Source organism: Scyliorhinus torazame, chromosome 29 (assembly GCF_047496885.1).
Source record: "Scyliorhinus torazame isolate Kashiwa2021f chromosome 29, sScyTor2.1, whole genome shotgun sequence".
Lineage (NCBI taxonomy): Eukaryota > Metazoa > Chordata > Chondrichthyes > Carcharhiniformes > Scyliorhinidae > Scyliorhinus > Scyliorhinus torazame.
In genome coordinates this window covers 1072920-1100419 of record NC_092735.1, presented here as the reverse complement: position 1 = coordinate 1100419, position 27500 = coordinate 1072920, and the positions used below count along the sequence as shown (strand labels likewise).

The window sequence follows — 27500 nt, the reverse complement described above, 5'->3', positions numbered from 1 at the left end:
CGATGTTGCACCGAAACAAAAGCCATCTAACCTACACTATGCCATTATCATCCATATGTTTATCCAATAAACTTTTAAATGCCCTCAATGTTGGCGAGTTCACTACTGTAGCAGGTAGGGCATTCCACGGCCTCACTACGCTTTGCGTAAAGAACCTACCTCTGACCTCTGTCCTATATCTATTACCCCTCAGTTTAAAGTTATGTCCCCTCGTGCCAGCCATATCCATCCCCGATAGAAGGCTCTCACTGTCCACCCTATCCAACCCCCTGATCATTTTGTATGCCTCTATTAAGTCTCCTCTTAACCTTCTTCTCTCCAACGAAAACAACCTCAAGTCCATCAGCCTTTCCTCATAAGATTTTCCCTCTATACCAGGCAACATCCTGGTAAATCTCCTCTGCACCCGCTCCAAAGCCTCCACGTCCTTCCTATAATGCGGTGACCAGAACTGTACGCAATACTCCAAATGCGGCCGTACCAGAGTTCTGTACAGCTGCAACATGACCTCCCGACTCCGGAACTCAATCCCTCTACCAATAAAGGCCAACACTCCATAGGCCTTCTTCACAACCCTATCAACCTGGGTGGCAACTTTCAGGGATCTATGTACATGGACACCTAGATCCCTCTGCTCATCCACACTTCCAAGAACTTTACCATTAGCCAAATATTCCGCATTCCTGTTATTCCTTCCAAAGTGAATCACCTCACACTTCTCTACATTAAACTCCATTTGCCACCTCTCAGCCCAGCTCTGCAGCTTATCTATATCCCTCTGTAACCTGCTACATCCTTCCACACTATCGACAACACCACCGACTTTAGTATCGTCTGCAAATTTACTCACCCACCCTTCTGCGCCTTCCTCTAGGTCATTGATAAAAATGACAAACAGCAACGGCCCCAGAACAGATCCTTGTGGTACGCCACTTGTAACTGAACTCCATTCTGAACATTTCCCATCAACCACCACCCTCTGTCTTCTTTCAGCTAGCCAATTTCTGATCCACATCTCTAAATCACCCTCAATCCCCAGCCTCCGTATTTTTTGCAATAGCCTACTGTGGGGTCCCATAACCTTCATAACTTTCTTCCCATAACCTTTGATCCCATTCTCCCCAAGTGCTATATCCAGCCGCCTCTTGAATATATTCAATGTTTTAGCATCAACTACTTCCTGTGGTAATGAATTCCACAGGTTCACCACTCTTTGTGGGAAGAAATGTCTCCTTATCTCTGTCCGAAATGGTTTACCCTGAATCCTCAGGCTGTGACCCCTGGTTCTGGACACACCCACCATTGGTAACATCTTCCCTGCATCTACCCTGTTAGAATTTTCTACGTCTCTATGAGACCCCCCTCATTCTTCTGAACTCCAGCGAGAACAATCCTAACCTAGTCAATCTCTTCTTGCTGACATGCCTGTAATGCCGGGGTACAGGTCAGAATGCGAGTTGGGACTGAGCACCTTAATCGGTCCTGCCGTCTCTGCACTCTCGACCCAGCAGGGATTTCATGGCTGCGGAATGTTCAGTGTTCTGTGGAATGGACAGTGGCAGCCCACACAGGGCTGGGTTGGGGACCCTTGAGAGAACTGCCTGCTAATTGTATCCGTTTTAAATCGGAGACAGTGGGTCTTGGCTGAATAGGCTGGGTGTTTGGCGAGTCTGAGGTGCAAAGGCTGACCCTGCCCAGCCGCTGATACCTCACCTCGCATCCCACCCCATTGGTCCCATTGATTCTCTGCTTCCTCGCAGGGTTCTCTGTCAATTCCTGTTTGCTGCAGTTCTGTTTTTTGTTCAGGTGTGGCTCCCAGCCAGCTGACCAAGGCAGCCCAGGAACTATTTGGTAAGAGGACTGGATCTGGACAAGCTGCAGCCAAGGCCCAGTATGCTGGAGGTAAGGAGCAAGTTGCAACTGGTGGTCTATTGGTCACTGAGCGAGGCGATTGGAAATCATCCACTTCCCATGAACCCTGGTGTCAACAATTGATACATCTTCCCAGTGTAGCGAGGACATGTGGCAACATTTGGAAATCCAGCCCCTCTTGCTTTTAAAATTCCCATTCCTCATGGGGGACTGTGATTTGATTAATAATTAGACATTCTCATTGTTGTCCTATCCCTCCATGGCCTTGACTCGATGTCAGGAAACTCGTCCAGTTCTCCTGTTGGGAACCTTTCCCTTCTTCAATCAGACATCTTGCCTTCTTGATTCCTGATTTTCACGTCCCACCATTGCTGGCTGTCCCTTCAGCTGCCTTGACTCGAAACTCTCTAATTCTCTCCCTGATCCTCTCCACCTCCGAAGGAGGCCATTTGGCCCATTGTTCCTTCATGCTGGCTCTTTCATCGAGACTGGATTTCAGGTTGAAAGGCTGTCTGGACACACGCAGATGCAGTGTGGAGTTGGAGCTAGGTGGTATAGTGGTGAAATGGAGATGGCCCCCCTTCATCCTCCACACTCTCCTACCTGAGCCACTGGAGAGGGAGGGGGAGACTTGCCAAGGCGGGGTGGGGGGGGTAAGACCCATTCTGATCACAGCAGGCGGCCTCCGAAAGTGACAAAGCAGCCCACACGATCGACACCCCATCCCCCACCTTTCACCCCCTCCACCATCGACTAACAGTGGCAGCCGTGTGTACCATCTCCAAGTTGCACCGCAGGAACTCAGCAAGGTTCCTCAGGCAGCACCTTCCAAACCCACGACCACTTCCATCACAAAGGACAAGAGCAGCAAATACCTGGGAACCCCACCACCTGGAGGTTCCCCTCCAAATCACTCACCATCCTGACTTGGAAATATATCGGCCGTTCCTTCACTGTTGCTGGGGCAACATTCTGGAACTCCCTCCCTAACAGCACAGTGGGTGTACCTACACCACAGGGACTGCAGCGGTTTAAGAAGGCAGCTCACCCCCACCTTCTCCAGGGCAATTCGGGATGGACAATAAATGCTGGCTGAACCAGCGACTCCCACATCCTGTAAATTAATTTTTAAAAAGCTGGCTTCATTGTGTGGTTGGTGAAAGTTTACAAGTTGAGTGGCTGCTCAAGATTGAACCATCGGGAAGCAGAGCAATGAAAGCTGGTACAAGCTGAACAAAAGACACTGGTTTTCATTGTCCCAGCTACTCCCTCCATCTGGAGCTCGAGTTGCGGCATTACAGGTAGGAGGAATTGCAAAGAAAGGTGCTTGAAATCAGGATGGGATTTAACTGGCGGGGTGGGACTGTCTGAGAGGCCGGTTTTACATGCCACAGAGTATCCCTCTGCCTTTGTGTCACTGGCCAGCGACACCAGGATTTCCCCTGCTGACAGACAGCTGTGGGTGGAGTTAACCCCAGTGCTGTGGTTCAGGGAGGGATTTGTCAGCGTTCCCTGGGGATCCGGCAGTCGGGCTTTATCCTGTTCCCTGCTGCTTTTGGCATCCACAAGGGTGGACCTGAACCATAAGGGGCAGTCATTCACCAATCTCTGCCAGTCTTAGCCAGGGGAAGGATAGGTGTTCTTCAATCAACCTGAGAACCCCTGGGCCCCAGTGCTAGAGACAGTCACCCATGGTCCCCATTCCAGTTACACCACTCATTGACATTATTTGGCAGTGCTGTGTCTATGGGTGGCTGCTGGGCCAAGTCGGGATCTGACTCAACTGTGATGCTCCTGCAGTTGAATAGCTGGCCAATGTTGACTCTTGAAACTCACACATGAAGAATGGTCCCTCCAGTGAGGTGCTGGAACCCATCCCCTGGACAACTCACTGTGCCCTTCGCTCGCCCCCAGCAACCAGCCAGAGTACCCATTCATGCAGTTCAACAGAGAATGGAAATGGCAGCAAGAATTCACTTTCATTTATCTTTATAGGTGAGCACCGTGATCCGAACTGCGAGCGGCTGGTTCACGCGGCCGTGGTCTGCGAGGGTGCAGCCCTCGGTGTGCCAGAATCACTCGCGTTTACAGTGCTGCAACAGGTCCTGGGCGTGGGGGCGCACGTCAAGAGAGGGAGCGACATGACCAGCACACTAACCAGGGCCATCAGCAAGGCAACAGCCCAGCCCTTCACTGTAAGTCAAATCAATCTCCCTGCACTCTCATTAATACTCCAATAGGCTCGCTCTATAACACCTTGGTTAGTATTTAGCAATGGACCTGCAGTTGCACCATCGTATTTCCCATTCAATCACTCCTTTCTCCACCTCCACAGATAGGAATTAAACCGGATGGAACACCCGGCATCGACCTAGGCATTGGGAATGACAGCAGCAAACCCAGCCGTATCAACCGTGCAAAGTCCTCCCTACTAACATCTGGGGCTTGTGCCAAATCTGGGAAAGCTGTCTCACAGACTAGTCCAGAAACAGCCCGACATAGTCACACTCACAGAGTCATACCTGACAGACAATGTCCCAAATATCACCATCACCGTCCCTGGGTAGTCCTGTCTCCCCGGCAGGGTTGGCGGGCAGGACAGTGATATACAGTCGGAAGGGAGTTGCCCAGGGAATCCTCAACACCGACTCTGGCCCCCATGAAGTCTCATGGACACGGAAACCTGCTGCTGATTTCCACGTATCGCTGTCCTCAGCTGATAAATCAGTGCTGCTCCATATTGAATACCACCTGGAGGAAGCACTGAGGGTGGCGAGGCCACAGAATGGGTGGGGGAATTCAATGTCCATCACCAAGAGTGACTTGATTGTACCACCACAGACCGAGCTGGCTGGGCCTGAAGGACATCGCTGCTAGACTGGGACTGCAGTGGGAGGTGAGGGAACCAACAAGAGGGAAAAGCACACAGCCTAATCCTCACCAACCTGCCTGCTGCAGATACAGCGCCCCCTGGCAGTATCGGGAGGATCGCCCCCTGGCAGTATCGGGAGGATTGCCCCCTGGCAGTATCGGGAGGATTGCCCCCTGGCAGTATCGGGAGGATCGCCCCCTGGCAGTATCGGGAGGATTGCCCCCTGGCAGTATCGGGAGGATTGCCCCCTGGCAGTATCGGGAGGATCGCCCCCTGGCAGTATCGGGAGGATTGCCCCCTGGCAGTATCGGGAGGATCGCCCCCTGGCAGTATCGGGAGGATCGCCCCCTGGCAGTATCGGGAGGATCGCCCCCTGGCAGTATCGGGAGGATCGCCCCCTGGCAGTATCGGGAGGATCGCCCCCTGGCAGTATCGGGAGGATCGCCCCCTGGCAGTATCGGGAGGATCGCCCCCTGGCAGTATCGGGAGGATCGCCCCCTGGCAGTATCGGGAGGATCGCCCCCTGGCAGTATCGGGAGGATCGCCCCCTGGCAGTATCGGGAGGATCGCCCCCTGGCAGTATCGGGAGGATCGCCCCCTGGCAGTATCGGGAGGATCGCCCCCTGGCAGTATCGGGAGGATCGCCCCCCTGGCAGTATCGGGAGGATCGCCCCCTGGCAGTATCGGGAGGATCGCCCCCTGGCAGTATCGGGAGGATTGCCCCCTGGCAGTATCGGGAGGATTGACTACCACACGGGTGTAAGGACCTTCCCTGCTGTTTTCCATATTTCCCATTTCTTTAAATAATGTTTAACGGACATAAACCTTTAATTTGAGCAGAGGAAGTGCAGAACTCCAAAGTTGCAGAATATTACACCGTCGCTATTGGAGATTTAGCTGCTGAACTGCAGAACTCAGACTTTCTGGCGCCTGAGAGCTCGGAGGGATTCAGTTCGATTGGTTGGCTGGTGACCAACGGATTGGCCAAGGACCGTATTCTGCCTGACGCCAGGCAGCGATTGGGTTCTCCCAGCTGGGGGTTGTCAGAGAACCCAGGAAGAGACGAGAAAGGTCGCTGTGGTTTTTCTCTCTCTCTTTCCAAAAATGCTTCCTGCATGCTGTTTCTGAGACTTCAGAGAAGTCCTGAGGTCCTGATGAATCCACAGTGAGAACCATTACAGACTGAAAGCAAAAATCTCATCCAACTGGAGGCACGGTAGCATTGTGGATAGCACAATTGCTTCACAGCTCCAGGATCCCAGGTTCGATTCCAGCTTGGGTCACTGTCTGTGCGGAGTCTGCACGTTCACCCCGGGTCTGCGTGGGTTTCCTCCGGGTGCTCCGGTTTCCTCCCACAGTCCAAAGACGTGCAGGTTAGGTGGATTGGCCATGGTAAATTGCCCCTCGTGGTTTTATGGAGATAGGGTGGAGGTTGGGCCTCGGCAGGGTGACGGCCTCCTTCGGCACGTCGGGATTCTATGAATCTACGGAGGTCGAGACTGAAGAAAGATCCAACTGGCAGATGTCCATCAGACACTCTTATCCTTTCACTTTCAGTCATTTTGTTATGCCCCTCTTTCCCCAGCTCTGTGTGTCTGTGTGTGTGTCGAAGGTGGGGCAGGTTAAAGAGGGGGGATTAGGAATCAGGTAATAGTTAACCAGTTGAATTTGCTGCCTATTTAATTACAATGTGGAGATGCCGGCGTTGGACTGGGGTGAGCACAGTAAGAAGTCTTAAAGCACCAGGTTACAGTCCAGCAGGTTTGTTTCGAATCACTAGCTTTCGGAGCGCTGCTCGGATTTTTTCAGACGGCCATCCAGGCCGGAGAATCGCCGCAACCGCCTTTTGTCCGTGCCGCCTGGCGCCATTCGCGGCGTTTCCACAGGGGTCGGAGAATCGCGTCCCGGCGTCAGGGCGGCGTGGTGCAATTCGCACGGCGCCGCGGCAATTCTCCGACCCGGCGGGGGGGCGGAGAATCCCGCCCAAGGTGTCAGCAAGTAACAGACAGAGCTGAGCGATTCCACAATGAACGCATCAGATCGAAGCTCTGCAGTCCTGCCACATCCAGCCGGGAATGGTGGTGGACAATTAAACTCACTGGAGGAGGAGGCTCCACAAATATCCCCGTCCTCAATGATGGAGGAGCCCAGCACATCTGTGCAAAAGACAAGGCTGAGGCATTCGCAACAATCTTCAGCTGATTGTGCCGAGTGAATGATCCGTCTCGGTCTCCTCCAGAGGTCCCAGCATCACAGATGTCAGTCTTCAGCCAATACGATCCACTCCACATGACAGCAAAACACTGCACGGGCAGCACCGTGGCTCAGTGGTTAGCACTGCAGTCTCACGGCGTCGAGGTCCCAGGTTCCATCCCGGCTCTGGGTCACTGTCCGTGTGGAGCTTGCACATTCTCCCCGTGTCTGCGTGGGTTTCGCCCCCACAACCCAAAGGTTCGGTGGATTGGCCACGCTAAATTGCCCCTTAATTGGAAAAAATGAATTGGGTACTGTAAATTTATTTATTTCTAATTAAATAAAAAGAAACCACTGAAGGCACTGGATACTGCAAAGGCTCTGGGCCCTGACAATATCCCGGCAATGGTACTGAAGACTTGTGCTCCAGAATTTGCCGCACCCCTAGCCAAGCTGTTCCAGTGCAGCCACAACACTGGCATCTACCCGGCAATGTGGAAAATTGCCCAGGTCTGTCCTGTACACAACAAACAGGATAAATCCAACCCAGCCAATTACCCCCCAGTGTCCTCTCCATCATCAGCAAAGTGATAGATGGAGTCATCAACAGTGCTAGCAAGTGGCACTTACTCAGCAATAACCGGCTCACGGACGCTCAGTTTGGGGTCCGCCAGGGTCACTCAGCTCCTGACCTCGTTACAGCCTTGGTTCAAACATGGACAAAAGAGCTGAATGCCAGAGGTGAGGTGGGAGTGACTGCCCTCGACATCAAGGCAGCATCTGACCGAGTGTGGCATCAAGGAGCCCGAGCTAAACTGGGGCCAATGGGAATCAGGGGAAAACTCTCCGCTGGTTGGGACCATTCCCGGCACAAAGGAAGATGGTTGTGGTGGTTGGAGGTCAATCATCTCAGCTCCAGGACATCACTGCAGGAGGTCCTCAGGGTCGTGTCCTCGGCCCAGCCACCTCCAGCTGCTTCATCAATGACCTCCCTTCCGTCAGAAGGTCAGGAGTGGGGATGTTTGCGGATGACAGCACAATGTTCAGCACCATTCGCGACTCCTCAGATAACGAAGCGGTCCCTGTCCAAATGCAGCAAGACCCGGACAATATCCAGGCTTGGGGCTGACCAGTCGCAAGTTACATTCACGCCACACAAGTGACAGGCAATGACCATCTCCTACAAGAGAGGATCTGACCATCGCCCCGCGGCATTCAATGACATTCCCATCGCTGAATCCCCCACATTCAACATCCTGGAGGTTACCATTGATCAGAAACTGAACTGGACTCAGCCACATTAATACTGTGGCTACCAGGGCAGGTCAAAGGTGAGGAATCCTATGGTGACTAACTTACCTCCTGCCCCCCTCAAAGCCTGTCCACCATCTACAAGGCAGAAGTCTACCGTAAGAAGTCTTACACCAGGTTAAAGTCCACCAGGTTTGTTTCGATGTCACTAGTTTTCGGAGCGCTGCTCCTTCCTCAGGTGAATGAAGAGGTGGGTTCCAGAAACATATATATAGACAGATTCAAAGATGCCAGACAATGCTTGGAATGCGAGCATTAGCAGGTGATTAAATCTTTACAGATCCAGAGATGGGGTAACCCCAGGTTAAAGAAGTGTGAATTGAGTCAACATAATTCATAAGAACTAGGAGCAGGAGTCGGCCATCTGGCCCCTCGAGCCTGCTCCACCATTCAATGAGATCATGGCTGATCTTTTGTGGACTCAGCTCCACTTTCCGGCCCGAACACCATAACCCTTAATCCCTTTATTCTTCAAAAAACTATCTATCTTTATCTTAAAAACATTTAATGAAGGAGCCTCTACTGCTTCACTGGGCAAGGAATTCCATAGATTCACAACCCTTTGGGTGAAGAAGTTCCTCCTAAACTCAGTCCTAAATCTACTTCCCCTTATTTTGAGGCTGTGCCCCCTAGTTCTGCTTTCACCCGCCAGTGGAAACAACCTGCCCGCATCTATCCTATCGATTCCCTTCATAATCTTATATGTTTCTATAAGATCCCCCCTCATCCTTCTAAATTCCAACGAGTACAGTCCCAGTCTACTCAACCTCTCCTCGTAATCCAACCCCTTCAGCTCTGGGATTAACCTAGTGAATCTCCTCTGCACACCCTCCAGCGCCAGTACATCCTTTCTCAAGTGAGGAGACCAAAACTGAACACAATACTCCAGGTGTGGCCTCACTAACACCTTATACAATTGCAGCAGAACCTCCCTAGTCTTAAACTCCATCCCTCTAGCAATGAAGGACAAAATTCCATTTGCCTTCTTAATCACCTGTTGCACCTGAAAACCAACTTTCTGCGACTCATGCATGAGCACACCCAGGTCCCTCTGCACAGCAGCATGTTTTAATATTTTATCATTTAAATAATAATCCCTTTTGCCGTTATTCTTACCAAAATGGATAACCTCACATTTGTCAACATTGTATTCCATCTGCCAGACCCTAGCCCATTCACTTAGCCTGTCCAAATCCCTCTGCAGGCTTCCAGTATCCTCTGCACTTTTTGCTTTACCACTTATCTTAGTGTATCTGCAAACTTGGACACATTGCCCTTGGTCCCCAACTCCAAATCATCTATGTAAATTGTGAACAGTTGTGGGCCCAACACTGATCCCTGAGGGACACCACTAGCTACTGATTGCCAACCAGAGAAACACCCATTAATCCCCACTCTTTGCTTTCTATTAATTAACCAATCCTCTATCCATGCTCCTACTTTCCCCTTAATGCCATGCCAGGACAGTTGGTAGGATTTCGCAGGCCAGATGGTGGGGGATGAATGTAATGCGACATGAATCCCAGGTCCCGGTTGAGGCCGCACTCATGTGTGTGGGACTTGGCTATAAGTTTCTGCTCGGCGATTCTGCGTTGTTGCGCGTCCTGAAGGCCTCCTTGGAGAACGCTTACCCGGAGATCAGAGGTTGAATGCCCTTGACTGCTGAAGTGTTCCCCGACTGGAAGGGAACATTCCTGCCTGGTGATTGTCGCGCGATGTCCGTTCATTCGTTGTCGCAGCGTCTGCATGGTCTCGCCAATGTATCACGCTTCGGGACATCCTTTCCTGCAGCGTATGAGGTAGACAACGTTGGCCGAGTAGCACGAGTATGTACCGCGTACCTGGTGGGTGGTGTTCTCACGTGTAATGGTGGTATCCATGTCGATGATCTGGCACGTCTTGCAGAGATTGCCATGGCAGGGTTTTGTGGTGTCGTGGTCACTGTTCTGAAGACTGGGTAGTTTGCTGCAAACAATGGTTTGTTTGAGGTTGCGCGGTTGTTTGAAGGCAAGTAGTGGGGGTGTGGGGATGACCTTGGCAAGATGTTCATCATCATCAATGACGTGTTGAAGGCTGTGAAGAAGATGTTGTAGTTTCTCCGCTCCGGGAAGTACTGGACGACGAAGGGTATTCTGTCGGTTGTGTCCCATGTTTGTCTTCTGAGGAGGTCGGTGCGGTTTTTTGCTGTGGCGCGTTGGAACTGTCGATCGATGAGTCGAGTGCCATATCCCGTTCGTACGAGGGCATCTTTCAACGTCCGTAGATGTCTGTTACGCTTCTCCTCATCTGAGCAGATCCTGTGTATACAGAGCGCTTGTCCATAGGGGATGGCTTCTTTAATGTGTTTAGGGTGGAAGCTGGAAAAGTGGAGCATCATGAGGTTATCCGTGGGTTTGCGGTAAAGCGAAGTGCTGAGGTGACCGTCCTTGATGGAGACGAGTGTGTCCAAGAATGCAACTGATTTTGGAGAGTAGTCCATGGTGAGTCTGATGGTTGGATGTCAGTGTCTCTCTGCGCAATCTTCCTGGAGATCCTCTCCACTTTGAGCCAGCAGTTTGCGGTGTCGATGGTAGCCATGATGTGGAGATGCCGGCGTTGGACTGGGGTGAGCACAGTAAGAAGTCTTACAACACCAGGTTAAAGTCCAACAGGTTTGTTTCGATGTGCTAGTGACATCGCTAGGCTAGTGACATCGAAACAAACCTGTTGGACTTTAACCTGGTGTTGTAAGACTTCTTACTGTGCTCACCCCAGTCCAACGGCAGCATCTCCACATCATGAAGTCAGGAGTGTGATGGAATACTCTCCACTTGCCTGGGTGAGTGCAGCTCCAACAACAATCAAGAAGCTCAACACCATCCAGGACAAAGCAGCCCCACTTGAGTGCTCCCCCTTCCACAAACATTCAAACCCTGCACCAGAGATACACAGTAGCAGCCGTGTGTACCATCTACAAGATGCACTGCAGTAACTCACCAAGGCTCCTTATTCAGCACCTTCCAAACCCACGATCACTACCATCTAGAAGGACAAGAGCAGCGGATACCTGGGAACATCACCACCTGGAGGCTCCCCTTCAAGTCACTCACCACCCTAACTTGGAAATATATCGGCCGTTACTTCACTGCCGCTGGGTCAAAATCCTGGAACTCCCGCCCTAACAGCACAGTGAACAACAAAGAACAGTACAGCACAGGCCCTTCGGCCCTCCAAGCCCGTGCCGACCATGCTGCCCGTCTAAACTAAAATCTTCTACACTTCCGGGGTCCATATCCCTCTATTCCCATCCTATTCATGTATTTGACAAGATGCCCCTTAAATGTCACTATCGTCCCTGCTCCCACCACCTCCTCCGGCAGCGAGTTCCAGGCACCCACTACCCTCTGCGTAAAAAAACTTCCCTCGCATATCTCCTCTAAACCTTGCCCCTCGCACCTTAAATCTATGCCCTCTAGTAATTGACCCCTCTACCCTGGGGAAAAGCCTCTGACTATCCACTCTCTCTATGCCCCTCATAATTTTGTAGACCTCTATCAGGTCGCCCCTCAACCTCCTTCGTTTCAGTGAGAACAAACCAAGTTTATTCAACCTCTCCTCACCGCTAATGCCTTCCATACCAGGCAACATCCTGGTAAATCTCTTCTGCATCCTCTCTAAAGCCTCCACATCCTTCTGGTAGTGTGGCGACCAGAATTGAACACTATACTCCAAGTGTGGCCTAACTAAGGTTCTATACAGCTGCAACATGACTTGCCAATTCTTATACTCAATGCCCCGGCCAATGAAGGCAAGCATGCCGTCTGCCTTCTTGACTACCTTCTCCACCTGTGTTGCCCCTTTCAGTGACCTGTGGACCTGTACACCAAGATCTCTCTGACTGCTAATACTTTTGAGGGTTCTATCATTCACTGTATATTCCCTACCTGCATTAGACCTTCCAAAATGCATTACCTCACATTTGTCCGGATTAAACTCCATCTGCCATCTCTCCGCCTGACGCACGATCAATGACCACTAAAGCGAGGTTGTAGTCCAACTGAAGGCTTTAATAAGCTAGATGTTTCCCCCAGCAGCTCAGGTACAGAATGAAGGCTGCTGGGGCGGCATGGGCTCTTATATCCCGCCCAGCAGGGCGGAGCTATCATACATTCTAACCAATAGAAAGCATACAGTTTCCACCAATGGTCCTTTAGCCTATCAGGTACCGTAATACCTTTCATACCACATTCACCCCCTGTTAAAAAAGAGTCCGGTGGGGATGGTGGCCTGAAACTACAAAACATGGCAACGTAGTATAATTAGTTATGGAGGTACCGTAATACCTCCGTACAGTGTTTCGTAACTATTTACAATTCTGATAGCTTTGTACATTTGACGGTTTATATTTACAGTTTGCAATTAAATTGGAGCAATTAGATTACAGTTTACAGTCTACCATTTAAAATGAAGCAATCAGTCGATCGGGGGCCCTGGTCGTCCTCTGTGATCATCGGAGCTTCGGTGGTGACTCCGGTGGAGGCTCGGGCGTCTGTGACTCTGGGAGAGTTGATGCGATCTCCATGGCAGCTTTGGCACCCCGAGACAGCGCTGGTGGGGAAAACGGTTTACCTGGGAAGGGAGCGCGTGCGGAGGGCGGCGGTGGGTGGGGGGGCCTAGACAGGGGGAGGGTGTGTCTGGTGGCTGGGATGTGCGTAGGGTTCCGGCGGGAGCCAGGTCCCGTAGGGAGACCGTATCTTGTTGGCCGTCGGGGTATGCCACGTAGGCGTACTGGGGGTTAGCATGGAGCAGATGGACCCTCTCGACCAACGGGTCCGACTTGTGCGCCTGCACGTGTTTTCGGAGCAGGATGGGTCCGGGTGCTGCCAGCCAGGTCTTCCTAGGGAAGACGAGACGTTCGTGAGGTGTCTGATTGGTGGTCGTACAAAGCAGTGACCGGATGGAGTGGAGGGCATCCGGGAGGACTTCTTGCCAGCGGGAGACTGGGAGATTCCTGGACCGTAGGGCCAGTAGGACGGTCTTCCAGACCGTTCCGTTCTCCCTCTCTACTTGTCCGTTACCCCGGGGGTTGTGTAACTGGTCGTCCTGCTGGAGGCGATGCCCTTGCTGAGCAGGAATTGATGCAGTTCGTCGCACATAAAGGAGGACCCCCTATCACTGTGTACGTAAGCGGGGAACCCGAACAGTGCAAAGATGCTATGGAGGGCCTTGATGACGGTGGTTGCGGTCATGTCGGGGCAGGGGATGGTGAATGGGAACCGGGAGTACTCGTCAATCATGTTCAGGAAGTACGTGATGCGGTCGGTGGAGGGGAGGGTGCCTTTGAGTCCATGCTAAGGTGTTCAAAGGGACGGGAAGCATTTATCAGGTGCGATTTCTCTAGTCGGTAGAACTGCGGTTTGCACTCCGCACAGATTTGGCAGTCCCTGGTGGCTGTCCTGACCTCCTCGATGTTAGACGTTTTAGTTACCGTTGTATGAAGAGTCAATAGTCCTGTTTCTTTTCACCAAACACCATTTTTTTCACTTCCACAGCTTCAGCACAAAACTCTTAACAACACACCACCTGACACAAGGGCCACCTGAAGCCCCTTTACATATCAGCGTCAATCATTGGATACTTAAACTAAATGAGACAACTAATTGCAATGTCTCTTAATGCATTACTTAACTCAAAAACACACACGTAATTTCCCTTTTTTTCAAATTTTTAAAAAAAAAATCACAGAAACAATTTTCATTAACAATATCCAACAGTTAAATTTCTGTCAATATCTGAGATATATAAAAGGCCATATCCACCGCCTCTTCAAAGCTTAACATCTCAGCAGCCAAGTGCTTTCGACCACTTTCCCTATTTTCTTTGTTTCCCACACAAGAGGACAACATTTACCATTGTTCCCCAAGAGGAAAATTATAAAACCTCCTGTGCTTGATTTGCATAGGACGCATCACTATAAACTATGAATTTCAAGTGACGAAGGTCACCTAAAACCGAGAACCTCAAAATACACTCCTGCATTTTTAGTTTGGCCAATTTCTTTATTTGCTCTTATTATGTCTTCCACTTTGGGATCATTCATTTTTGTACTCAACTCTAAGACATCAAAACTCACATCCGGTCTAGTCTGTCTACCTAACCAATTCAGTTGCCCAATTAAACTTTGCAGTTGCTCTTTTTCCATCTTTGAAACCTTGCATCTTTTTTGTGAAAACTCGGTCACGGCTAATTGCTACGGGGTTGATACTTTCCAAATAAGATTGCTGACGTAAAGTTGCCCCTAACTTAGTCTGTCTGATTTCCAGTCCAATATATTTAAATGCCCGGAAGCCTGACTTCCGACCCTGAATTCTTTCCTCAAATCAGAGATTACAAAAGCTTCAAAATCACTAGTCCCACCCCACAAAAAATATTTGACATGCATCATAAAGATGCCAAAAAGGTTCCCTTTATAGTGCCAGTAAAACATTACCAGATCTACTTTCAACTGGTAACAGCCTAACTTTAACAAAACTGACCTTACCGAAAAATACCAGACTCTAGATGCAACATGAATGAAATGAAATGAAATGAAAATCACATATTGTCACAAGTAGGCTTCAATGAAGTTACTATGAAAAGCCCCTAGTCGCCACATTCCGGCGCTTGTTCGGGGAGGCTGTTACGGGTGTGTTTAAACCACACACACACATTTGTTCAACTTCCAGAATACCCCTTCTGTGTTAGCTGCTTCTTTAGGAGGACGGAGAAAAATGTCTCTGGAGCTTATGCCCCTTCAAGAAGGCAGCTTTCATATATATAGATTTGCATTCCCATGCCTTTGTGGCTAAATGATGTGGAGATGCCGGCGTTGGACTGGGGTGAGCACAGTACGAAGTCTTACAACACCAGGTTAAAGTCCAACAGGTTTGTTTCGATGTCACCAGCTTTCGGAGCGCTGCTCCTTCCTCAGGTGATTCACCGTTTGATAAGGTTCCCCACGGTAGGCTATTGCAAAAAATACGGAGGCTGGGGATTGAGGGTGATTTAGAGATGTGGATCAGAAATTGGCTAGCTGAAAGAAGACAGAGGGTGGTGGTTGATGGGAAATGTTCAGAATGGAGTACAGTCACAAGTGGAGTACCACAAGGATCTGTTCTGGGGCCGTTGCTGTTTGTCATTTTTATCAATGACCTAGAGGAAGGCGCAGAAGGGTGGGTGAGTAAATTTGCAGACGATACTAAAGTCGGTGGTGTTGTCGATAGTGTGGAAGGATGTAGCAGGTTACAGAGGGATATAGATAAGCTGCAGAGCTGGGCTGAGAGGTGGCAAATGGAGTTTAATGTAGAGAAGTGTGAGGTGATTCACTTTGGAAGGAATAACAGGAATGCGGAATATTTGGCTAATGGTAAAGTTCTTGAAAGTGTGGATGAGCAGAGAGATCTAGGTGTCCATGTACATAGATCCCTGAAAGTTGCCACCCAGGTTGATAGGGTTGTGAAGAAGGCCTATGTAGTGTTGGCCTTTATTGGTAGAGGGATTGAGTTCCGGAGTCGGGAGGTCATGTTGCAGCTGTACAGAACTCTGGTACGGCCGCATTTGGAGTATTGCGTACAGTTCTGGTCACCGCATTATAGGAAGGACGTGGAGGCTTTGGAGCGGGTGCAGAGGAGATTTACCAGGATGTTGCCTGGTATGGAGGGAAAATCTTATGAGGAAAGGCTGACGGACTTGAGGTTGTTTTCGTTGGAGAGAAGAAGGTTAAGAGGAGACTTAATAGAGGCATACAAAATGATCAGGGGGTTGGATAGGGTGGACAGTGAGAGCCTTCTCCCGCGGATGGATATGGCTGGCACGAGGGGACATAGCTTTAAACTGAGGGGTAATAGATATAGGACAGAGGTCAGAGGTAGGTTCTTTACGCAAAGAGTAGTGAGGCCGTGGAATGCCCTACCTGCTACAGTAGTGAACTCGCCAACATTGAGGGCATTTAAAAGTTTATTGGATAAACATATGGATGATAATGGCATAGTGTAGGTTAGATGGCTTTTGTTTCGGTGCAACATCGTGGGCCGAAGGACCTGTACTGCGCTGTATTGTTCTATGTTCTATAAACCTGTTGGACTTTAACCTGGTGTTGTAAGACTTCGTTTTGTGGCTAAAAGAAGATCTTTAAAATGAACCTTTCCTGCTGTAGGTGAATCTACCGTTAAATCCTGATCTTCTAAGCTTTCTTCAAATCCCCTTGCCACAAGCCTGGCCTTTGCCTTATAAGTTCCATCCAGATGAACCTTTTCCGTGCAAATCCATCTGTGGGACAGAGCTCTTTGTCCCCTATCCGGTACTTCCGTGTATACCCCAAATTCACTCCAACTATGCAATTCTTGCTGTTTAGCTTCTTTGATAAATTTTCATATAATTTATTGGAAGCCACCAAAATCTCGCGTGCACGTAGTTCCGAGACATTGATAAACTACGTCTCCTCGCCCGCCTGGTAACTTGTTCTGTACTGCTACTGCTTGATCTTTGCGATCTGCTGTGGGATGTCCTTTCAAAATTCTCGACCTTTTCCTGCGGACCTGTTCACTAACCGATGTACTATCAGAACTGGCACTGCGTTCCTGTGACCTCCATTTTTGAACTTCGTTTTCCCAATCCATTGTCTTAACTCCCTCCCCTGAATGTTGCACATTCAACCAATGTTTATACTTTCCAGTAGCCTTCCCTGCTCTAATAACAGTTGCATCCTTCCATTGACTAGGCCCTTCAGGCAAGTATGTCACCTTTGTACCAACTTTTGGTAGTTGTCCTTTCGGAAAAATGACCTTATCCCAGATCTTAAGGTCCATGGCCACAATGTTGTTAAAATCCCTGGCCAAAGGTAGGGTTACTATCGGTCGTGCTGGTGTCCTTCTGTACTTCCTACAAACTTCACAGCAATCACTAACCTGTTCTATCAGCTTAGTATAGTCTTCATCCCTTACCCCTGCATCATTTAATAAATTTTTCAGCCTCCTAGGAGACGGATGTGCAAATTGCCTATGCAGTTTTAATACAACAAGCTTTTTATCAGCGAAAGTCCCATTTTCAACTGTCATTAACACATCCTTAACCACTCTACTTGAAACATTATTTGTCAGTAATGGAATACAATCGTGTCCCGACTGTGTAAATTGTAAGTCCGCCGTCTTTCCAAAAACTGTTGCCTTATCCTGTTCCATATCCAGTTTCATGTGTGCTTTCTTCATCGACGGTCTGCTCAGAAGCAAAGGTATCTCACTTGATACAACATCCGTGCAAATGAAATGATTCACTCCAGCAATATTGCAAGGGATCACCACTCTTTTCAGCGACTTCAGAGTATTATCATCCCCAAACCTGAAACTTGTGGAACTTTCAAATTCCTTAACCTTGTTATGATTTTCAGCATTCAAGGAGTCCAGGTAACATTTTAATCAGCCAATTCCACACACAGTAGATGTGCAGCCACTGTCCAATACAGCACAGTTGAAGGATTCTGCAACCAACACCCTCATTACTGGCGTAAAACTGCTTGTTAATAGGACAATGTCTTCTCTCTGAACACTATCTTTTTCCTCTTCTGACTCTTCCGTGTCATGTGTTGCTTCAAACACTCGATCATAACGTTTTGGACAGTTGAAGTCATAATGGTATTGAGAGCCACATCGAAAACATCGATTTATCATGCCCCGTGCATTTCTGGGGTTCATCTTCCTACTGTAAGTTCTAACTGGGTTTCTGTCTTCATAATTTCCTATAGTCTCCTTCTATAGTCATCTGTCTTGTAAATCTTATCCATATAATGTAATAAAGTCTCCAGACCTTCTTCTGAGTCTAACTCTTCCAAGGGAGAGAGAGCAATTAAACACGTGGCTACAGGGATGGTGCAGGCGGGAGGGATTCAGATTTCTGAATAACTGGGGCTCTTTCTGGGGAAGGTGGGACCTCTACAGACAGGATGGTCTACATCTGAACCTGAGGGGCACAAATATCCTGGGGGGGGAGATTTGTTAGTGCTCTTTGGGGGGGTTTAAACTAATGCAGCAGGGGCATGGGAACCTGGATTGTAGTTTTAGGGTACGGGAGAATGAGAGTATAGAGGTCAGGAGCACAGATTTGACGTCGCAGGAGGGGGCCAGTGTGCAGGTAGGTGGTTTGAAGTGTGTCTACTTCAATGCCAGGAGTATACGAAATAAGGTAGGGGAACTGGCAGCATGGGTTGGTACCTGGGACTTCGATGTTGTGGCCATTTCGGAGACATGGATAGAGCAGGGACAGGAATGGATGTTGCAGGTTCCGGGGTTTAGGTGTTTTAGTAAGCTCAGAGAAGGAGGCAAAAGAGGGGGAGGTGTGGCACTGCTAGTCAAGAGCAGTATTACGGTGGCGGAGAGGATGCTAGATGGGGACTCATCTTCCGAGGTAGTATGGGCTGAGGTTAGAAACAGGAAAGGAGAGGTCACCCTGTTGGGGGGTTTTCTATAGGCCTCCAAATAGTTCTAGGGATGTAGAGGAAAGGATGGCGAGGATGATCCTGGATAAGAGCGAAAGTAACAGGGTAGTTATTATGGGAGACTTTAACTTTCCAAATATTGACTGGAAAAGACGTGGCTACAGGGATGTAGTACGAGAACATTAGATGGGTCGTTTTTTGTACAGTGTGTGCAGGAGGGTTTCCTGACACAATATGTTGACAGGCCAACAAGAGGCGAGGCCACGTTGGATTTGGTTTTGGGTAATGAACCTGGCCAGGTGTTGGATTTGGAGGTAGGAGACCACTTTGGGGACAGTGACCACAATTCGGTGACGTTTACACTCGTGATGGAAAGGGATAAGTATACACCACAGGGCAAAAGTTATAGCTGGGGGAAGGGCAATTATGATGCCATTAGACGTGACTTGGGGGGGATAGGTTGGAGAAGTAGACTTCAAGTGTTGGGCACACTGGATAAGTGGAGCTTGTTCAAGGATCAGCTACTGCGTGTTCTTGATAAGTACGTACCGGCCAGGCAGGGAGGAAGGCTTAGAGCGAGGGAACCGTGGTTTACCAAAGAAGTGGAATCTCTTGTTAAGAGGAAGAAGGAGGCCTATGTGAAGATGAGGTGTGAAGTTTCAGTTGGGGCGATGGATAGTTACAAGGTAGCGAGGAGGGATCAAAAGAGAGAGCTAAGTCGAGCAAGGAGGGGACATGAGAAGTATTTGGCAGGTAGGATCAAGGAAAACCCAAAAGCTTTCTATAGGTATGTCAGGAATAAGCGAATGACTAGGGTAAGAGTAGGACCAGTCAAGGACAGGGATGGGAAGTTGTGTGTGGAGTCTGAAGAGATAGGCGAGATACTAAATGAATATTTTTCGTCAGTATTCACTCAGGAAAAAGATAATGTTGTGGAGGAGAATGCTGAGACCCAGGCTATTAGAATAGATGGCATTGAAGTACGTAGGGAAGACGTGTTGGCAATTCTGGACAGGCTGAAAATAGATAAGTCCCCGGGGCCTGATGGGATTTATCCTAGGATTCTCTGGGAGGCCAGGGAAGAGATTGCTGGACCTTTGGCTTTGATTTTTATGTCATCATTGGCTACAGGAATAGTGCCAGAGGACTGGAGGATAGCAAATGTGGTCCTGTTGTTCAAAAAGGGAAGCAGAGACAACCCCGGCAACTATAGACCGGTGAGCCTCACGTCTGTAGTGGGTAAAGTCTTGGAGGGGATTATAAGAGACAAGATTTATAATCATCTAGATAGGAACAATATGATCAGGGATAGTCAGCATGGCTTTGTAAAGGGTAGGCCATGCCTCACAAACCTTATCGAGTTCTTTGAGAAGGTGACTGAACAGGTAGACGAGGGTAGAGCAGTTGATGTGGTGTATATGGATTTCAGTAAAGCGTTTGATAAGGTTCCCCACGGTAGGCTATTGCAGAAAATACGGAGGCTGGGGATTGAGGGTGATTTAGAGATATGGATCAGAAATTGGCTAGCTGAAAGAAGACAGAGGGTGGTGGTTGATGGGAAATGTTCAGAATGGAGTTCAGTTACAAGTGGCGTACCACAAGGATCTGTTCTGGGGCCGTTGCTGTTGTCATTTTTATCAATGACCTAGAGGAAAGCGCAGAAGGGTGGGTGAGCAGATTTGCAGACGACACTAAAGTCGGTGGTGTTGTCGACAGTGAGGAAGGATGTAGCAGGTTACAGAGGGACATAGATAAGCTGCAGAGCTGGGCTGAGAGGTGGCAAATGGAGTTTAATGTAGAGAAGTGTGAGGTGATTCACTTTGGAAGGAATAACAGGAATGCGGAATATTTGGCTAATGGTAAAGTTCTTGGAAGTGTGGATGAGCAGAGGGACCTAGGTGTCCATGTACATAGATCCCTGAAAGTTGCCACCCAGGTTGATAGGGTTGTGAAGAAGGCCTATGGAGTGTTGGCCTTTATTGGTAGAGGGATTGAGTTCCGGAGTCAGGAGGTCATGTTGCAGCTGTACAGAACTCTGGTACGGCCGCATTTGGAGTATTGCGTACAGTTCTGGTCACCGCATTATAGGAAGGACGTGGAGGCTTTGGAGCGGGTGCAGAGGAGATTTACCAGGATGTTGCCTGGTATGGAGGGAAAATCTTATGAGGAAAGGCTGATGGACTTGAGGATGTTTTCGTTGGAGAGAAGAAGGTTAAGAGGAGAATTAATAGAGGCATACAAAATGATCAGGGGGTTAGATAGGGTGGACAGTGAGAGCCTTCTCCCGCGGATGGAAATGGCTGGCACGAGGGGACATAGCTTTAAACTGAGGGGTAATAGATAGAGGACAGAGGTCAGAGGTAGGTTCTTTACGCAAAGAGTAGTGAGGCCGTGGAATGCCCTACCTGCTACAGTAGTGAACTCGCCAACATTGAGGGCATTTAAAAGTTTATTGGATAAACATATGGATGATAATGGCATAGTGTAGGTTAGATGGCTTTTGTTTCGGTGCAACATCGTGGGCCGAAGGGCCTGTACTGCGCTGTATCGTTCTATGTTCCAATTCCAGCTAAGAAAGCACTTTGTTTCGAATTTTACTGCCATATGGTAGAGAAAGAGCCAATGCCATACCTTGTTTTCTCTTTCCCAAAGCAGTTACTTTAGTCCACATAACTACTGCACTACTCCATTGGTCGTACGATTCCCTTTCAGAAAATAAGGGAGGATAGTCAGATCCAGCCATCTTTATCCTGGGTTCAGCCATGTATCTTTTTTTTTTTTCCTTCTCACTCACTCCTTGGTTTGATCAGGAAAAGTTGTATCTTTCAAACCTTCACATTTGCACAGCAACCACCGTCTGCTCCCAGTGTTAGACGTTTTAGTTACCGTTGTATGAAGAGTCAATAGTCCTGTTCCTTTTCACCAAACACCATTTATTTCACTTCCACAGCCTCTGCACAAAACTCCAACAACACACCACCTGACACAAGGGCCACCTGAAGCCCCTTTACATATCAGTGTCAATCATTGGATACTTAAACTAAATGAGACAACTAATTGCAATGTCTCTGAAAGCATTACTTAACTCTTAACCCATTACTTAACACTCGATGGAGTAGGGCAGGTCGCGGATCTTGACATAATGGAAAAAGCGAGTGACGCCCGGGTGGCAGAGGTCCTCGTGGAGGGCTCGGAGGCGGTCCACTTGTGCGGTGGCATATGTGCCGTGGGACAGGGCATCAGGAGGTTCGTTTAGCTTCCCGGGACAATACAAGATCTCGTAGTTATAGGTGGAGAGTTCTATCCTCCACCGCAAGATCTTATCGTTTTTTATCTTGCCCCGCTGTGCATTATCGAACATGAAAGCAATCGACCGTTGGTCCGTGAGGAGAGTGAATCTCCCGCCGGCCAGATAATGCCTCCAATGTCGCACAGCTTCTACTATGGCCTGGGCCTCCTTTTCGACTGAGGAGTGGCGGATTTCGGAAGCATGGAGGGTACGAGAGAAGAAGGCCACGGGTCTGCCCGCTTGGTTGAGGGTGGCCGCCAGAGCTACGTCGGACGCATCGCTCTCGACCTGGAAGGGGAGGGACTTGTTGATGGCGTGCATCGTGGCCTTTGCGATATCCGCTTTGATGCGGCCGAAGGCCTGGCGGGCCTCTATCGACAGGGGAAAAGCTGTGGATTGGATCGGGGACGGGCCTTGTCCGCGTAGTTGGGGACCCACTGGGCATAGTAAGAGAAAAACCTGAGGCAGCGCTTCAGGGCCTTGGAGCAGTGAGGGAGGGGGAACTCCATAAGGGGGCGCATGCATTCAGGGTCGGGGCCTATAACTACGTAGCCGGGAATGGCTAGGCGGTCGGTGCTAAACACACATTTATCCTTGTTGTATGTCAGGTTAAGGATTTTTGCGGTCTGGTGAAATTTTCGGAGGTTGGTGTCGTGGTCCTGCTGGTCATGGCCGCAGATGGTGACATTATCGAGATACCGGAATGTTGCCCGTAAACCGTACCGGTCAACCATTCGGTCCATCTCGCGCTGGAAGACCGAGACCCCGTTAGTGACACCAAAGGGAACCCTTAAGAAGTGATCGAGCCGCCCGTCTGCCTCGAAGGCAGTGCACTTGCGGTCACTAGTACGGATGGGGAGCTGGTGGTAGGCGGACTTGAGATCCACCGTGGAGAAGACCTTGTAATGCGCGATCCTGTTTACCAGGTCGGATATGCGGGGGAGAGGGTACGCGTCCAGCTGCGTAAACCTGTTGATGGTCTGACTGTAGTCGATGACCATCCTATGGTTCTCCCCGGTCTTTACCACCACTACATGAGCTCTCCAGAGACTGTTGCTAGCTTCAATGACCCCTTCCCTCACTAGCCTTTGGACCTCTGACCTAATAAAGATCCGATCCTGGGCACTGTAGCGTCTGCTCCTGGTGGCGACGGGTTTGCAATCCGGGGTGAGGTTCGCAAACAGGGAAGGCGGATCGACCTTAAGGGTCGCGAGGCCACAGACAGTAAGGGGGGGTATAGGGTCGCCGAATTTGAAGGTCAGACTTTGAAGGTTACACTGGAAGTCTAAACCCAGGAGTGTAGCCGCGCAGAGGTGGGGACGGACGTAGAGCCGGTAATTTTTAAACTCCCTTCCCTGGACTGTGAGGTTCGCTACACAAAACCCCTTTATCTCCACTGAGTGGGAACCGGAGGCCAGGGAGATTTTTTGATTAATGGGGTGGATGAGGAGAGAACAGCGCCTTACCGTGTCGGGGTGTATGAATCTCTCCGTGCTCCCAGAGTCAATTAGGCAGGGCGTTTCATGCCCGTTGATTAGTACTGTTGTTGTAGCAGTTGAGAGTGTTCGAGGCCGGGACTGATCCAGGGTCACCGAGGCTAATCTCAGCAGTTGAGTGTTCTCTTCGGGCAGTGTGTGGTCAGCCGAGCTGGGGTCCTGGACGTTCATCCAAGATGGCGGCTCCCATTGGTCGCACATGGCTGGGGGTGCACAAAATGTCAGCGCCCATCCCTCCTCCGCGGAACAAGATAGCGGCGCCCGGGGTCCGCACGGGGACCGTGGAGAGGGTTGTGGTTGCGGTCCGCATTCGCCGCCAGAGACCGCGGCAACCGCCCGGACCCGACATATCCCCACGAAATGGCCCTTTTTGCCGCATCTCTTGCAGGTGGATGCGCGGGCCGGGCAACGCTGGCGGGGGTGATTGGCCTGCCCGCAAAGGTAGCAGCGGGGCCCCCCGGGGTTGCCAGGCCGCCTTGCGGCACAAGCTTGTGGGGGAATGGGGGAAAGTCCCGGGGTCGGCCGCGGAGGGGTTCCACGCTGCCCAGGGGGCTGCCGCGCGGGCGGGAACGTAGGCGCGGGCGTTCCTGGAGGCCACGTCCAGGGAGCCAGCAAGGGCCCGTGCCTCCCTGAGACCCAGGGTGTCCCTTTCTAACAGGCGCTGGCGGATTTGTGACGAATGCATACCTGCCACGAAAACGTCCCGGACTAAGAGTTCCGTGTGTTCGCTTGCCGAAACTTGCGGGCAGCCGCACCTTCTTCCCAACACCAGGAGTGCGCGGTAGAATTCCTCCAGCAATTCCCCAGGGGTTTGTCGCCTTGTTGCAAGCAGGTGCCGGGCATAGACCTGGTTTACCGGGCGAATATTGTGTCCTTTTAGCAGCTCAATTGCTGCATCAAAGTCTTCCGCTTCCTCGATGAGGGTGTAAATTCCGGGCTCACCCTTGAGTGCAGGACGTGTAGTTTCTGTTCTCCCGTGGGTGCGTTTTCGGCCGTCTCGAGATACCCTTTAAAGCACACCAGCCAGTGCTTAAAGATTGCCGCTGAGTTTGCCGCGTGGGCTGTTTAGCACAGGGCTAAATCGCTGGCTTTGAAAGCAGACCAAGGCAGGCCAGCAGCACGGTTCGATTCCCGTAACAGCCTCCCCGAACAGGCGCCGGAATGTGGCGACTAGGGGCTTTTCACAGTAACTTCATTTGAAGCCTACTTGTGACAATAAGCGATTTTCATTTAATTTCATGGGGGCTAAGTTGCAGACACTCCGGCTTGATTCGGAGCTCCATCCTTTCTTCTTAAAAAACCAGCTTATTAAATTGATGCACAATAAATGGTCACTAAAGCGAGGTTGCAGTCCAACTGATGGCTTTAATAAGCTAGATGTTTCCCCCAGCAGCTCAGGTACAGAATGAAGGCTGCTGGGGCAGCACGGGCTCTTATACTCCGCCTCGCAGGGCGGAGTTCTCATACATTCTAACCAATAGAAAGCATACAGTTTCCACCAATGGTGCTTTAGCCTATCAGGTACCGTAATACCTAAAATACAACACCGCCCAAGTCTCCAAACGATCTAAATCCTGCTGTATCCTCTGACAGTCCTCATCGCTGTCCGCAATTCCACCATGGATGTACCTACACCTCAGGGACTGCAGCGGTTCAAGAAGGCAGCTCATACCATCTTCTGAAGGGCAATTAGGGAAGGGCAATGATGCCCACAACCTGCAAACTGAATAAAAAACATTTTCTTGTTATTGTTTCCCCCCTTCTGACATTTTCTCTGGCTCCATCCTTACTAATATCTTCCAGTTGTGATGGAAGGTAATCGTAAACACGTGCAATTAGATCACCGCTAAATAAGGAAATTAGAAAGCCAATACATGCCCTGAGAGGTTAACCTTTTAATCCCTGGTTACAAAGAACAAAAGAACAAAGAAAATTACAGCACAGGAACAGGCCCTTCGGCCCTCCCAGCCTGCGCCGATCCAGATCCTTTATCTAAACCTGTCACCTATTTTCCAAGGATCTATTTCCCTCTGTTCCCCACCCGTTCATATATCTGTCTAGATGCATCTTAAATGATGCTATCGTGCCCGCCTCTACCACCTCCGCTGGCAAAGCGTTCCAGGCACCCACCACCCTCTGCGTAAAAAACTTTCCACGCACATCTCCCTTAAACTTTCCCCCCCTCACCTTGAAATCGTGACGCCTTGTAATTGACACCCCCACTCTTGGGAAAAGCTTGTTGCTATCCATCCTGTCCATACCTCTCATAATTTTGTAGACCTCAATCAGGTCCCCCCTCAACCTCTGTCTTTCCAACAAAAACAATCCTAATCTACTCAACCTTTCTTCATAGCTAGCACCCTCCATACCAGGCAACATCCTGGTGAACCTCCTCTACACCCTCTCTAAAGTATCCACATCCTTCTGGTAATGTGGCGACCAGAACTGCACGCAGTATTCCAAATGTGGCCTAACCAAAGTCCTATACAACTGTAACATGACCTGCCGACTCTTATACTCAATACCGCGTCCGATGAAGACAAGCATGCTGTATGCCTTCTCAACCAATATCGACCTGCGTTGCCACCTTCAGGGTACAATGGACCTGAACTCCCAGCTCTCTCTGTACATCAATTTTCCCCAGGACTCTTCTATTGACCGTATAGTCCGCTCTTGATAATCCAGGGAACTACAGGCCGGTGAGCTTTACGTCAGTGGTAGGGAAATTACTGGAGAGAATTCTTCGAGAATTCTTCGAGACAGGATCTACTCCCATTTGGAAGCAAATGGATGTATTAGTGAGAGGCAGCACGGTTCTGTGAAGGAGAGGTCGTGTCTCACTAACTTGATAGAGTTTTTCGAAGAGGTCACAAAGATGATTGATGCAGATAGGGCAGTGGATGTTGTCTATATGGACTTCAGTAAACCTTTGACAAGGTCCCTCATGGTAGACTGGTACAAAAGGTGAAGTCACACGGGATCAGGGGTAAGCTGGCAAGGTGGATACAGAACTGGCTACATAGAAGGCAGAGAGTAGAAATGGAAGGTTGCTTTTCTAATTGGAGGGCTGTGACCAGTGGTGTTCCGCAGGGATTAGTGCTGGGACCTTTGCTGTTCGTAGTCTATATAAATGATTTGGAGGAAAATGTAACTGGTCTGATTAGTAAGTTTGCAGACGACACAAAGGTTGGTGGAATTGCGGATAGGGATGAGGACTGTCAGAGGATACAACAGTATTTAGGTCGTGTGGAGACTTGGGCGGAGAGATGGCAGATGGAGTTTAATCCGGACAAATGTGAGGTAATGCATTTTGGAAGGTCTAATGCAGGTAGGGAATATACAGTGAATGGTAGAACCCTCAAGAGTATTGACAGTCAGAGAGATCTAGGTGTACAGATCCACAGGTCACTGAAAGGGGCAACACAGGTGGTGAAGGGCATTGAGTATAAGAATTGGCAAGTCATGTTGCAGCTGTGTAGAACCTTAGTTAGGCCACACTTGCAGTATAGTGTTCAATTCTGATCGCCACACTACCAGAAGGATGTGGAGGCTTTAGAGAGGGTGCAGAAGAGATTTACCAGAATGTTGCCTGGTATGGAGGGCATTAGCTATGAGGAACAGTTGAATAAACTCGGTTTGTTCTCACTGGAACGATGGAGGTTGAGGGGCGACCTGATAGAGGTCTACAAAATTATGAGGGGCATAGACAGAGTGGATAGTCAGAGGCTTTTTCCCAGGGTAGAGCGGTCAATGACTAGGGGGCATAGGTTTAAGGTGCAAGGGGCAAGGTTTAGAGGAGATGTACGAGGCAAGTTTTTTACACAGAGGGTAGTGGGTGCCTGGAACTCACTACCGGAGGAGGTGGTGGAAGCAGGGACGATAGTGACATTTAAGAGGCATCTTGACAAATACATGAATAGGATGGGAATAGAGGGATACGGACCCAGGAAGTGTAGAAGATTGTAGTTTAATCGGGCAGCATAGACGGCACGGGCTTGGAGGGCTGAAGGGCCTGTTCCT

At 49.7% G+C, this 27500-nt stretch overlaps 1 protein-coding gene across 1 annotated transcript in view; it reads left to right on the top strand.

Moving 5' to 3' along the window:
• Nucleotides 1–27500, top strand: part of LOC140403809 (cytochrome b-c1 complex subunit 2, mitochondrial-like) — a 168019-nt gene that overhangs the window by 101456 nt on the left and 39063 nt on the right. Inside the window, exons 9-10 of the mRNA XM_072491965.1 lie at nt 1807–1902; nt 3868–4067. Coding sequence (XP_072348066.1) covers nt 1807–1902; nt 3868–4067 — 296 coding nt within the window. The remainder of the gene's footprint in view (nt 1–1806; nt 1903–3867; nt 4068–27500) is intronic.